Genomic DNA, 12904 nt, shown 5'->3' on the forward strand with positions numbered 1-12904 from the left:
GAAATCTCAATGACAAACACCAAAAAATGAACTGGAACATCTCAGTAGTCATCAAGGAAATAAAAATTTTAATCACCCTATGGTATCATATCACACCCATTCAAGTTACAAAACAAATAAATCAGATCATTTCAAGTATTGGTAAGGATATGGGCAGACAAGCACTCTTATAAACGGTGGGTATATAAATGAACAATCATTTTGAGAGCAACCTGGCAATGACTAGGAACAGCCCTCCCAAGGACTAAAAGTGATCCATTTCCTAGGTGTCTACTCAGAGAAACACTCAAAGTTATGCACAAAGAGATAAAGGTAAGGCAAGGATGCTCACTGCAGTATTGTCTGTAAAGGCAGGAAAGTACAAAGAGCCTATCTCAGTAGAAAAATGGATTAATAAACTGTGGTTTATGATTATAATGAGTAAATAGATACACTGTGGTTAGCTCATATTAAACACAGTGAATTTAGTGACGCTGTATATGAACATGGAAAATTTCTATAACATATTTGTGAGCAAAAAGAGTTGCAAAACATTACCTAGAGTTTGATAACATTTATGTAAATTTTTAAATAACGATTATATCTATTGTTTATAATATATCTGCAAGTAATAAAAGTACAACAGGCTTTAGAACGATACACAACTTCAGAAGAGTAAGAAGGCGAGGCCACGTGGTTTAGCTATATGTATAATAATTTATTTCAGAAAAAGGGATGAATAGATCAAAATGTTAAAATCTGCTTATCTTTGGGTGGGAGGATGGGTTAGCCTGGTGGTGGGTATTGAGGAGGGCACGTTCTGCATGGAGCACTGGGTGTTATGCACAAACAATGAATCATGGAACACTTCATCTAGAACTAATGATGTAATGTATGGGGATTAACATAAGAATAAAAAAAAATCTGTTTATCTTTGTAGTAGGTGAGCATTTAATTTTCAGTACTTTTAAGTACATATGAGAACTTTATAATAAGAAATTTTAAATAAATTGCTACCACATTCTCACTATGAATATTTAGCAGATACTACAAAAGTAACAGGAAAAAACTATCATCTCTTCTCCTACCCACAATGAGCTAAACTTTGATAATATTTTCCCTATCTTTTTCTTCACACATAATTAAACACAGATAATATTATTCCTTGTATAGTTTTACAGTCTTTTACTTGGGTCTTAACGTACCACAGGCATGTTTCCTCGCCACTATTTCACACTTACAAAATTTACACATACTCACGGTACAAATTTAAAACTTCTCAGAGGGTACATAATAAAGAGGCCTTCATCCTACTCTAGACTTTAGTCTGGCTGCCAGGAGTTCCTCATTTATCAGCTCTAGAAATTATGCTTTCGTAGCGAAGCCGAGTGGAGTATCACGGCTGTGCCACTGGGTGGAGGTGGAGCTCTCAAAGTGTCATCTTTGGCAAGAGTTTTTTTCAAAGATAATAAATTTGGTCACAGAACTTCTAAATCATCATACTAAATTAAAATCAACTCATACTTTTTTCATATTTCAAATCTCTCTGTATATCACAATCACTAAAAACTTAAGATAATTATTCACATATATTTTGTCCCATCAAAAAGAACTTTTAAAAAAGGAAAAGAACTAGTTAACTTAGGGAATATATCTTCATGCATACGGACACTGAAAAATTATGGATTCTAAGGAGGAACTATGACTTTAAAAAGCTACAGTTTTCAAACAAAATCATCTATTTATGAATCAGTGTTGCATTTGGCAAGCTTAAGAGCATGCATTTCAAATAAACATAAGCTGACAATATTCAAAGAGCAGAGCTGGCCTAGATCTAGGTATAACTTTGCATCGTAACTACCTTGCAGCATAGGACAAGTGAGATGAGCAAGGTTACACATTCCAGGATTCAATGCATTTATTATCTGTCCTGTCTTCTCTACTGTGTTAAGAGTTTAGTGCCTCCCCAACTGACTTGCCTTATCTCTCTGCCATTAAACCAGAGAGTTACAGCCACAGAAATAAACAAACGCATAGTCATTCACTATTTATTTGCAAATTTAGGGCTTTATTTCATAAAACTGTTCTAAAAATTAGAACCCTTTGTAAATCATAACATCAGGAAAAATGTAACATCAGGAAAAATGTAATGTAATGTAAAATGTAATCAGGATAAAAAAATTCAAACTGGAAAATGTTTATATATCATGACCGATTTGTCTTAAAACTAAAATTTCTATCTAAGTTTTCAACCAATCAATTATTAAATTCTGCTTTCCATTCTTTGGAATCTTGTTCTATCTACAGTTTCCAAAAGGTCACAAAGATTGGGAAAGCGAATCAGCCAGGCAATAACAAGGATGAAAAGTTTTTCAAATGATTTCTAACTTTGCAAAAAGTCCACATACTTATTAATAAATTCTAAAACCAGTTAACAAAATCTAAAATATTTAAATTTTACCTTCCTACCAAAACATATTCTTTACAATGTAAGACTTCAAGGAATTTTTATGTTTAATTTTTACATATTGTTTTTACATATTTTACATGTATGCTTATTTTATGTTTTATGTTTATAGCATAAACAAGGCAACAGAAGAAAATTGTACATTTTAAAACCACCTTTGGGAGGAGCTCTACTTTCTAGCAACAACAACAAAAGGTTTTTCTAAACACAAGCACAGTTTAATTCTGTTTAAAAGTAAACTGAGCCAGTGCTTCATGAGTTAAAACACAGCAGGATAAACTCTAAGGATAGAGAATTGGAAAAGCAAAACAAAAACCCCATGCCCATTGGGAATGGTAACTGAACTTCAAATAAATCACAGACTGGCTCATAGTCACATAGTTGGTCAGTCAGTGGCACCAAGATCTTCCCCTCATTTTTACTCTCTACTATAGATTAAGCTGCCATTTAAAAGGATATTTACCCTCAAAGCTTGGCACTTCATTCATACAGTATCTAGCATGTATGATGCGTTACTCTATGTGTATGTATACAGACACACACCTGATATATTCTTCTCACATAGTAAAGACAAATTATTAACCACAAATGGAAAAAAGAGAATATAACGAATGAACAAAGTTTTTATTATAGGTTTCAAAGTCAATGATTCATAAAAGGCATGTAGAAAGTTACTTTAAAAACTGTACCAACTCTCTTTTTTGAACTCACCACTTACCAGGAAACTGTGACACTATTGGGGGTGTGTCTTCATCTAAATCATCAACTCCTCCAGCAATTGGATAGGGGGGAATGGAGACTCTGGGCATCACCACCCAGCTGTGATCAGAATACAGGGAAGAGGTCAAGCTGGGGAGTCCCGAGTTATGGGCTATCTGAAAGCCACAGATCTTCTCAATCTGTTGCCAGCGAAAAAGTCGTTCTCGTAAACAAGTTGTCAACTCAGAGAGCGCTTTCCTGGAAAAGCCAATGTACGAATTACTTGTTGCATCAAAGAATCTTTAATATGGCACTAAAACGGGGCAGCTACATGAACAGACCGTGGCAATTACCCATTCTTAAAATTCGTATAGGTTATGTAATTACACATGCTTAAATGACACATTAAGATATAAACTGCTTATAAATTACACATTTCAATACAATACAGATAAACTGATAGCTAAAATAACATTCTTACTTTGCTTCCAGAATTTTGTGATCTACCTCATCTAGGGAGGAGCTATGCGCAACATGCAGAGTCCCAAAGACCGTGCTTCTTTTCTTTTTAATTTTCTCTGCCTAGAAACCCAAGGAGAGAAAAAATGAGGGTAGGTTTGAAAAAAACACACACACATACTAATGAAGTTTGTTTTGAATATATTAATAATCATAAAATCAAAGGAGAATTATATTAGCCAAAATAAAGCCCTAATTTCCAAAAAAGAAAACAGATGAGGGAGAAAGCATGCTTTCCTAAACCAATCAATACAATTCAAAACTTTGTTCTGGAGAATTTTTCTCTTATTTTGATGGTTCAGAAAGACCTAATCTTCTATTAAAACTAACAAAATAACAATCATATCTTACTGCAATGAGGTGTTAGTGAGTGAACTGAGCTTTTTTTTTGCTAGAAATCAGATTAAAACTTAATCTCATTTCACACAATTTAATAAGAGTCAGACATTAATTTCTAGTAACTACTAACCTGAATCAGGTATGAAGCAGCAACCTAAAGGAGAAAAGCTCTGTATAAAACATTTATGACAATGATAATAGGGATGATTTTTAAATGACACTAAGGTCATTCTGAAAGGTATACACTTCTCTAAATAAAGTAATTTTACTCTACAGCCTATGACTACAAGAGTCAATTTATGCAGTAAGTTCCAATTCACAAAAAGAAGCTAGAATAATACAATTTTTATTCAGACCTTTGTATCCCAATTGGTTAATCTCTTTAGAAATTTATTAGGTTTTGAAATATAATAGAGTACCTCATCCTTAGCAATAGCTAATTGCATTTCAGCATTTTGTCTTTTAATATTGTAGTACTGTACTTCTACTTCATGTGTTAACTGAAGCCATTTTTGAAGTGCATCTGGAACAGACCAGCTGCTTCGGAGTTCAAATTCTTTTTCAGCCTTTTTTAGAGCCATTCGAACCTGGAAGGGAGGGAGAAGGAAAAGAGGAGTGGGGAGAGGGAACGGAAGGGATGAAGAGAAGGTTGGGGGGAAGATGGAGATGGGAGACAGAAAGAGAGAGAAATTTGTTTTTTTAAAAAAGATATTTAAATTAAGATACATCTTAAGAAATTAAGATTTCACCAAAATTAAGAGAAAAAGCAATTTTAATTATGTTCCTTGTATTTTAAAATCACAAAGTATAAAAATATACTTCTAACATTAAAACTAGAGCTGAAGCTTTCAAGTGCATCTTAACCCACAAAGCAAAGCTGTAAAGCCCAAAGGGTAGAAGGGGCTTACATATATCTTAAGTTGCATTATTTAGTTTTTAACAGCCAGACTCGATGGACAGAAGAAAATTCCAGACACATACAAACTAAAACGGATTACATTCTTCTCATAATGTCTTTTTTCGTTCATGGAGTAGAATATAAAGAAGTATCCAAAATATTGTGAATATCTGCCCTACTACCCCTTCTACTATTCCCAGGAGACATTACTGTAAGCCATTTAACTATACATTCACTTTTTAGAGTAATGATAGTGTTTTTTGAAGTTTTTTATGACATCTTCTTTATGGTTAGTTATTTCTCACTGTTATAAGCACATCTGTCTGTTACAGTCTGTTTCACCCACTCTACTTAATTCGCTGCTTCTAACATACCAGAAAGTAGATAAATCAGCATTTGCAGACCATGTGTAAATTTCAAGAAAATAGATTCTGAGTGAGACTCTATTTGATTTTTCCATGAGAAACTATGCATAGGCTTCAGTGTCAGGATGTCAAAGTCTTCCTTCGAGCTGCCCTTTAGGGGAGCCAGACAATAAATAGTTAGAAAACTAAAATGCTTAGTGCATCAGCTGGTATTAAATGCTAAGGAAAAAACTCTTAAAGAAAGCCTAAGAAAAGAACACAGAAAGAAGAGATAATCCATTCTAGTAAGATTCACTTAAAAACTAGCAAGAGGTCAAGCTAAAGATGTGTAAAGATACGTGATGGAATATAAGGAATTATGAACACACACTCAAGACCTCCAGACAGGGGGCGCCTGGGTGGCTCAGTCGTTAAGCGTCTGCCTTCGGCTCAGGTCACGGTCCCAGGGTCCTGGAATCGAGCCCCGCATCGGGCTCCCTGCTCAGCGGGAAGCCTGCTTCTCCCTCTCCCACTCCCACTGCTTGTGTTCCCTCTCTCGCTATGTCTCTCTCTGTCAAATAAATAAAATCTTAAAAAAAAAAAAAAAAAGACCTCCAGACAAAGTCACGAAGGCACTGTGGAGCCTCCTGCTTCTGGAGCACCATACCTGCAAATTATTTTCCTCCAAGCTAAGTAAAGTAACTAAAAACTCCACTCTTAAACTCACGTGCAGAAGAATGTTTGATCTGAACAAACACAACTTATTTAAATAAACTGTATTGTGTGCCAGAATAAACTAATAAGAGTACTATACACAAGTTTCTTCTGATAAGAAATAGAACAGTTGTCAGATACTGTAGAAAGAAAATTATGTTTGAGAAGTATTTTTTTAAAACTCCAAAATTAGAAGAAAAAAAAAAATCACAATGGGACACTAAGTACAGACATTAAAAGTAAGGGTAAGATCGCTTACTTACTTACTTACTCACTTACTTACTTACTCACTAAAAACAAATCCTAAGCAACATGTGCCTGACACATTAAACTGTGCAAAGCGCTTGGGACAGTACTGTGTTTAATAAAATGGCTGGCTAAGCTTGTGGCACCCCTGCTAATCTTTCAGGAAGAGAGAATCTGAGGTCAGGTCCTATGACATGGAGTTCCATACAACACTATAAAGTATAGCTCAGCAGGCCCTCTTTCTCACAAGATCTTAAAGCTAAAATTTCTATACAATTTTCATTGTCAAGGAACTAAACCGAGAATCTATTTCAAATTTCACTCAAGTTTTTCTCTTTAATCATAAAGATTTTCCTTATTATGTAGATATATTTATTTCCCCTAAAAGAACTCAATGAACACATTTAACACAGAACTGGTGGGGCGCCTGGGTGGCTCAGTTGTTAAGCGTCTGCCTTCAGCTCAGGTCATGATCCCAGGGTCCTGGGATCAAGCCCCGCATCGGGCTCCCCGCTCTGCGGGAAGCCTGCCTCTCCCTCTCCCACTCCCCCTGCTTGTGTTCCCTCTCTCGCTGTGTCTCTCTCTGTCAAATAAATAAAATCTTTAACACAGAACTGGTATATTTCTACCATTAACTGAGGCTGAACACTGTTTTCATTGACTGTCAAATAATGTTTCAAAATTTTGGAAATTGTGACCTTCCAATAACAGCAACTATTTTAACTATTTTCTCTGCTATTATTCATAAGTTTATCATCTGACCTAAATTCTACTCCTTAGTTCGAATTACACTGTTATTTACAGAGGAATGGATGCAGAAAAAAATGAGTAATTAAAAGCTTTTGCAAATGATGAATTATTAAACTGTTTACAAATATAATTATTTACACAATATTTGTGTCTCAGGAATAAAGCAGCAATAAGTAAAAACATGGTATACAAAAAAACACCCTAAATATCTGAAAACATGGCTCTAGACCCAACTTTATGATTATTACCCTTGTGACCTTCACCACTTCTTCACTTTCTGAGCTGAGGTTTATTGTCTCACGTAGAACAGGCATATACTATGACTTGTCCTGACTTCGGTCTTCCTGAAACTTTAAGAACAAAATAATTTATGTGAAAAGTATTTAAACCATACAAAATATGAAGCGGTACTATTATTCACCCCAAAGTTTTTGTCTTAGGGAAAAATAGCACCACTATATATGTGCCAGATACTCCTGACTTATAATTCTGAGAAGCTGATTACCTCTCAGACAAGCTATAGTAATACTTCAAACTACGTGGAACTGTAGATTATATGACATTATACATAAATTAGCTTCCCAGTGAAATTTACTTCTAGAAACAAAACTTTTAATAGCAGTATGGGAAATCATGGACTTTGGAATAAGACACACAAAATCTTGCCTTTGCCATGGAAGAGCTGTGTGAATTCAGGCAACTTATTTAACCTCTCTGCACATCTCATCTATAATGAGGATAATATCTATTTATCGTGAGGATTAAAATTTATGAGCAAACTACCCATAATGTGCATAGCATAAACTTCTGGCACACAGTACGCAATCGTTAAAACTGTGTTTCTTATTACTATAAACATGTTGGACAGAGTTCTTTTTAAACACCCACTTAACTCCTTTAAACCACCCCTTACTGACTCAGGATCTCATTAGGATTATTACATCTGTACTGGGACATATCGTGGTGATCCTAAGGTCTACTGTGGTGTGCAATGCCTTTCTGCCAAAAATTTCAAATTAGAATGTTTGTGATTTGGGAATCCTTTTTGTAGGGTGTCTTCTCCCTCACTGTGACGCAGTCACCTGTAAAATTCTGCTATCAGTTTATGTCTCTGTAGACAAATTACCACTATTGCTTTCTGATTTGTTCTTTCTAACCTATAAAGTGCAGAAAAATAGCTACAAGCTATTTAGTTTAGTACTGGGAACAAACCCAAGAGTCAGAAGTCTTGGTGGGAAAAGGCAGTGAGTTCTCACAGGAATAAAAGGCATAATATCTAATTCTTGGACACACTATAATTTTGGCTAAGCCTTTTTCTTTCTTTCTTTCTTTTTTTTTTTTTTCCTGTTAACTCCCTGGTTCCTTACTACATTCTGTACAGATAAGGTTTGTCAGGTAAATAGGACCTGACCATAAAATACATGTAGGAGTTAACATAAGAGAACAAACTCCTTACAGGGAAAAGATCCAACAAACAGATGCCAGGGGTATCAGGGAAACAACAGCTAGCCATGAACAGAAGAGATGGCTGCGTTCAGGCAGACAAATCCTACCAAAAACGACCATCCTGAAGGAAACAGTAATGCACAATGAACATTTCCTCATGAGCTGAAACTGAAATGCATTCCTCACATAATTCTTACTCCTTATTTAGCACCTGGCTGAGAAGGCAGCAGGTGAGCAAAGCAAAGCGGCAGACAGAACACCACGGTTCTTGGCCCTGCTTTACAACTGAGGCACTCTGATCTTGGGCAAGCCTTCTTGCCCGCAGTTTCTTTATCAGAAAAGAAAGGGTCGAAGTCAGAAGAAGGAGACGAGACCACAGAAACAGAGGTTGGAGTGACGTGTTTTGAAGATGAAGGAAGGGGCCACGAGCCAAGAAATGCAGGCAGCCTCTGGAAGCTGAAAAAGGCAAGGAAACAGATCCTCCCCAGAGCCTCCAGAGGAATGCAGCCCTGTGAACCTATTTTAAACTCTACCTTAAGAACTGTAAGATAATAAATGTGTGTTGTTTTAAGCTACGAAGTTAGTGGTAATTTTTTATAGCAAGAATAGAAAACCAAAAGATCTGCCTACAATTAAACTCTGCCCCCCCCCCCCTTCTTGAAGGACTGTGCTATGCCTGAAGGCTTTTATTCCATCTTGAGTAACCACATGGTAGCAGGAGATACTGGAAAGGCATCTGTAGACAACTTCAGAATTTTTAGCAGATTATGTTCTAAAGCCATTTAACAGGATTCAAATGTATAATAGAGATTCTTTACCTTTGCAGAGAGGTTTAACATTAGATATACTTTACTAGGTTATAGCTGCAAACTGAAACATACCACAGATGTTAAACACCTTAAATTCACTGGAGATAATTAACATGGCATGGGATAAGATTTCATGAGTGAGTGAACATGATGGTAACTTTATTTTTAAATTATTACTTGGTCATTTTGCTATATGGGCTTTGATCAATGCTAATAATATGAATAATTCTTTTATTAACTAAGGAGTAATACAATGCCACTAAATGTAGAAGACTATAAACAAAAACAAAACAACCCCTCAGTGACGAACCATGAGAGACGATGGGCTCTGAGAAACAGACTGAGGGTTCTAGAGGGGAGCGGGGGGGGCATGGTTAGCCCGGTGATGGGGACAAGGAGGGCACGTTCTGCGTGGACACTGGGTGTTATATGAAAACAGTGGATTGTGGATCACCACATCAAAAACCAATGTCGTACTGTAAGGTGATTAACATAACATAATAAAATAAAAAAGAAAGAAAGAACACTCAAAAAAACAACTCCTCAGAGTGGTGCTGCCACTGTCCTAACAAATACTTTTCATGGGATGTAAATACCTGCTCCAATTCCTGCTCTGCATATTGCCGTCTGCTCAGCTCACATTCGGCTCCTTCCCTTAGCTCTCTCAGCCGGCAGGCCTCTTCCTTTGCATAATTGATTTCATCCATCATTTTGCGCTCTAGATTTTGCTTTTCTACAGCAACATTTCTATTTTCTTCCTGTGCCTTTTCAAGCCTTACAGAAGGATAAAAATGAAAATTCCTCACCAAAATTTCCAGAGTTTCATTTTTTCACGAATAAATACGTATCAAGCAGCAGGATACATGTTCCCATCCAAAATCAGAGTATTTTCTATTAATCTTACATGTGAATACCAAAACTAGCAGGCAGCCCACTATACATCTATATGGGTAATCCTGAGCTGAAAATACAGTGATAGCAGGGAATCACTCTTCAGCAAACAGACTCTTAAGAAATTCTTTATTATCTAAATCATGTTAAAAATAAAACTTAACTACACATATCATTCCACCTATATCTGATTTATTTCCACTGATCTGCTTATTCCCTAGTGCGTACCTTTAATATAAATCTGTAATTAGGACAATATAACTTTTCTAACTATATGAAATGAAGTGTACAGACATTACTGATGTGTGTAACAAACTAAGTAAAAGTGTGTAAGCCCAGGCCCATATTACATTTTCACAAACCGTATTTGACTATATAAATAATAAGACTTGTAGCTTTTTAAACTTATTCACCTCTCTTGTAAGTCCATTAGGCTTTGCTCTGCAGTTTGTAGACTCTCTAAGTCTTTCATCATTTTTGCGACATGTTCTTTTGATGTCTTATTCTGTGTGTAAGCAAACCAGCACCCTCCAACACCAATTACTATAGAAACTGTGAGAATAAAATCCTTCATCCAGTTATGAGGCGGGCCTATGAAGAGAATTACAGATGATTAAATTAATCTTTGATAACAGAATCTCAATACATAGAAGCATTTTTTTTTAAAGTAGTAGGTATCTAAAAACAAACAAATGTGAAAATGTCCCTCCCATAAACAAGCTCTAGCCTTTTAAAAATTCTTTCTTCAACTAATCAAAGTGCTTATGACAGTCTGATACACTAGAACTACCAGAGGGCACAGATAAACCCACATGCATGTACCCCACCCCTGCTGGTATAGGAAATAGTAACAAAAGTCCTGGGGAGCTGTGAAAAAGCCAACAGCACCTCCAATCACGTTCTCTGTGGGGTGAAAGGAGGCATAAAGAAGAGTACCACTACTATCACCGCAACTGCTTTCCTTCAGTCTAGTTAGGGAGCTTTCAGGCTTTGATACATACAGTGGAAGCCTAATCGTTCACCAGAAGAACATTTTCCCCAAGCAAGTAGTCATGTAACTAAGATTAGTCAATGATTCTCAACTGCGGGTGATATCCCCCCCACAGTGGACATTTGACAATTTTTGCTTGTCACAGTTGGGAAGGTGTAAAGTGGATGGGGAAGTTGTTACTGGTGTCTAGTGGGGAGAGGCTAGGGATGTTCCTAAATATCCAATAACACACAAGACGATCACTTTCCAGCCCTGCTTCTGCCAGTAACAGAATTATCCAGCCCAAAACGTGAAGTGCCAAGGTTGAGAAAGCCGGAGTTACATGATCATAACAAGTCATGCTTTAGGTGGCTATTTGCCAGAGAAATCTGGGCTACTAGAAGGAAAGAACAGATCACCTTCTTTACCACCAGGCAGGTCAGTAATTTCCAGCACTGTTTCTAAAGTAAGGAGTAAGGAGCCAGGGCCCACTGTCTTCAGTGATACAAAACACAGAAATCACTAGTTAAATAATTTCCTAGTTTATCCCTGACTCTTCATACACACTAATTTTCAGAGGGCTCTCTGGAAGGATACACAAAGATAACTAATACAATATAATGTATTCGTTGCTCCAAAGAGACATAGTTTACAGTGGAAAACGACCTAACCGCCCAGGCCTCCAGCAGGAAGATATGTTGCATGTGTGATGAAATAAGGAGCTCTACAGACAGGACAAGTTCCTGCGCTTCCTCGGGTTCGTGTATGTTTACACAGTGTGATGAACAGCATGCTCCAGGCCAGAGACCCTCGGGGCTGCGTATTTCCAGAGCGCACACCTACAGTGAAACAGATGCATTGCAGAATGCTAAAGTCTCAAAAGGATTTATTTTTATTTCTGCCTCAGACTGAGAAGTTCAGCTCGAGTTCTAGTTCAAATATGAGCCCTGTTCAGGCCAAAACAGAATCACCAGAAATGACAATAAATAGGCGGACAAGTCCCAAACTCTATAATAATTACCACAAACTGAAAAAGATTTCAGTGAAAACTCCTTTAAAATATGTCTCTGTTCATTTTATAACGTTAGTTTGTTATAAATCTAAAGCCCGTATTCCAACTGCAGGGCTCATTCACTCAAATAACAATTCTAAGACAAACACATTAAAAACGTAATGCATCATTAACTTCTTCACTGGTTTATTAAAACATTTGTTTTCAACACTCTTTGAGACTAGTTTGGTTTCTTTTCAAATGATAATATAATACTGTTTTGGCTTAGAGGATGATTTGTTCCCAGATTAATAAAATATAAATATCCCTGACCAAATTGTACAGAGAGGCAAGTTTTAGAGCTTAATTCCTATTTTCACCAATCATCCCCATGAAAAAATCAGAATCTCACGGAAGACAACCCCCAAGAGATTCAGTAGGAAACTCAGGGTGTCATCTGTGTGGAATGCCCGGCATTTCAGGAGGGTTCTGCTTCCTAGGGTTTGTAATTTCCAACAGCAGTGCATTTCCACCACCTCTCACAAAGCGGAGTGTTCCAGCTGTTTCACCAGCTGCTCTCAAGCCTGAGCCAAAAAGAACCACCAGTACAGTCATGGAATCTATCCAACAGCTCCAGGAACCCTTTCTCAGCAGGGCCACCCCCAAAACCATAGCACAGAAACCTGCAAGTCTCCTAACTCCAAAAATTGAGGTAAAATAAACATCTGTTTCCTAATTTATCATCTGTGGAAGCCATCTTTCTTGTATTAATTTTGCTACTCCTTTTTGGCTTCTGAAAAAGTAGAACATAATTCCTCTAAAATGTGTACTCTTCAAACACT

The 12904-nt window shown here is 36.7% G+C and overlaps 1 protein-coding gene and 2 long non-coding RNA genes across 8 annotated transcripts in view; 1 reads left to right on the top strand and 2 right to left on the bottom strand.

Moving 5' to 3' along the window:
• The window catches only part of LOC145720222 (uncharacterized), a 530441-nt gene that overhangs the window by 412885 nt on the left and 104652 nt on the right, over positions 1-12904 (top strand). The gene's annotated exons all lie outside the window — the stretch shown is intronic.
• STIM2 (stromal interaction molecule 2) overlaps positions 1-12904 on the bottom strand; it is a 149378-nt gene that overhangs the window by 9565 nt on the left and 126909 nt on the right. For 5 of the 6 annotated variants that reach the window (XM_081812520.1, XM_081812519.1, XM_081812521.1 and 2 more), the window contains exons 6-11: positions 10515-10692; positions 9807-9984; positions 4423-4590; positions 4134-4157; positions 3627-3727; positions 3165-3403 (exon numbers count right to left, since the gene is read on the bottom strand). In XM_081812520.1, the coding sequence (XP_081668646.1) occupies positions 3165-3403; positions 3627-3727; positions 4134-4157; positions 4423-4590; positions 9807-9984; positions 10515-10692 (888 nt within the window). The remainder of the gene's footprint in view (positions 1-3164; positions 3404-3626; positions 3728-4133; positions 4158-4422; positions 4591-9806; positions 9985-10514; positions 10693-12904) is intronic. The other variant, XM_081812518.1, reaches the window with a different exon arrangement.
• LOC145720221 (uncharacterized) lies at positions 5368-9797 on the bottom strand. Its single transcript, XR_014143073.1, has 2 exons — positions 5858-9797; positions 5368-5643 (listed from the first exon to the last, which is right to left on the bottom strand). It is a non-coding gene; the product is annotated as an uncharacterized LOC145720221 (long non-coding RNA).

The sequence above is a fragment of the Leptonychotes weddellii genome, chromosome 2 (assembly GCF_054177405.1).
Source record: "Leptonychotes weddellii isolate Sample4059 chromosome 2, ASM5417740v2, whole genome shotgun sequence".
Lineage (NCBI taxonomy): Eukaryota > Metazoa > Chordata > Mammalia > Carnivora > Phocidae > Leptonychotes > Leptonychotes weddellii.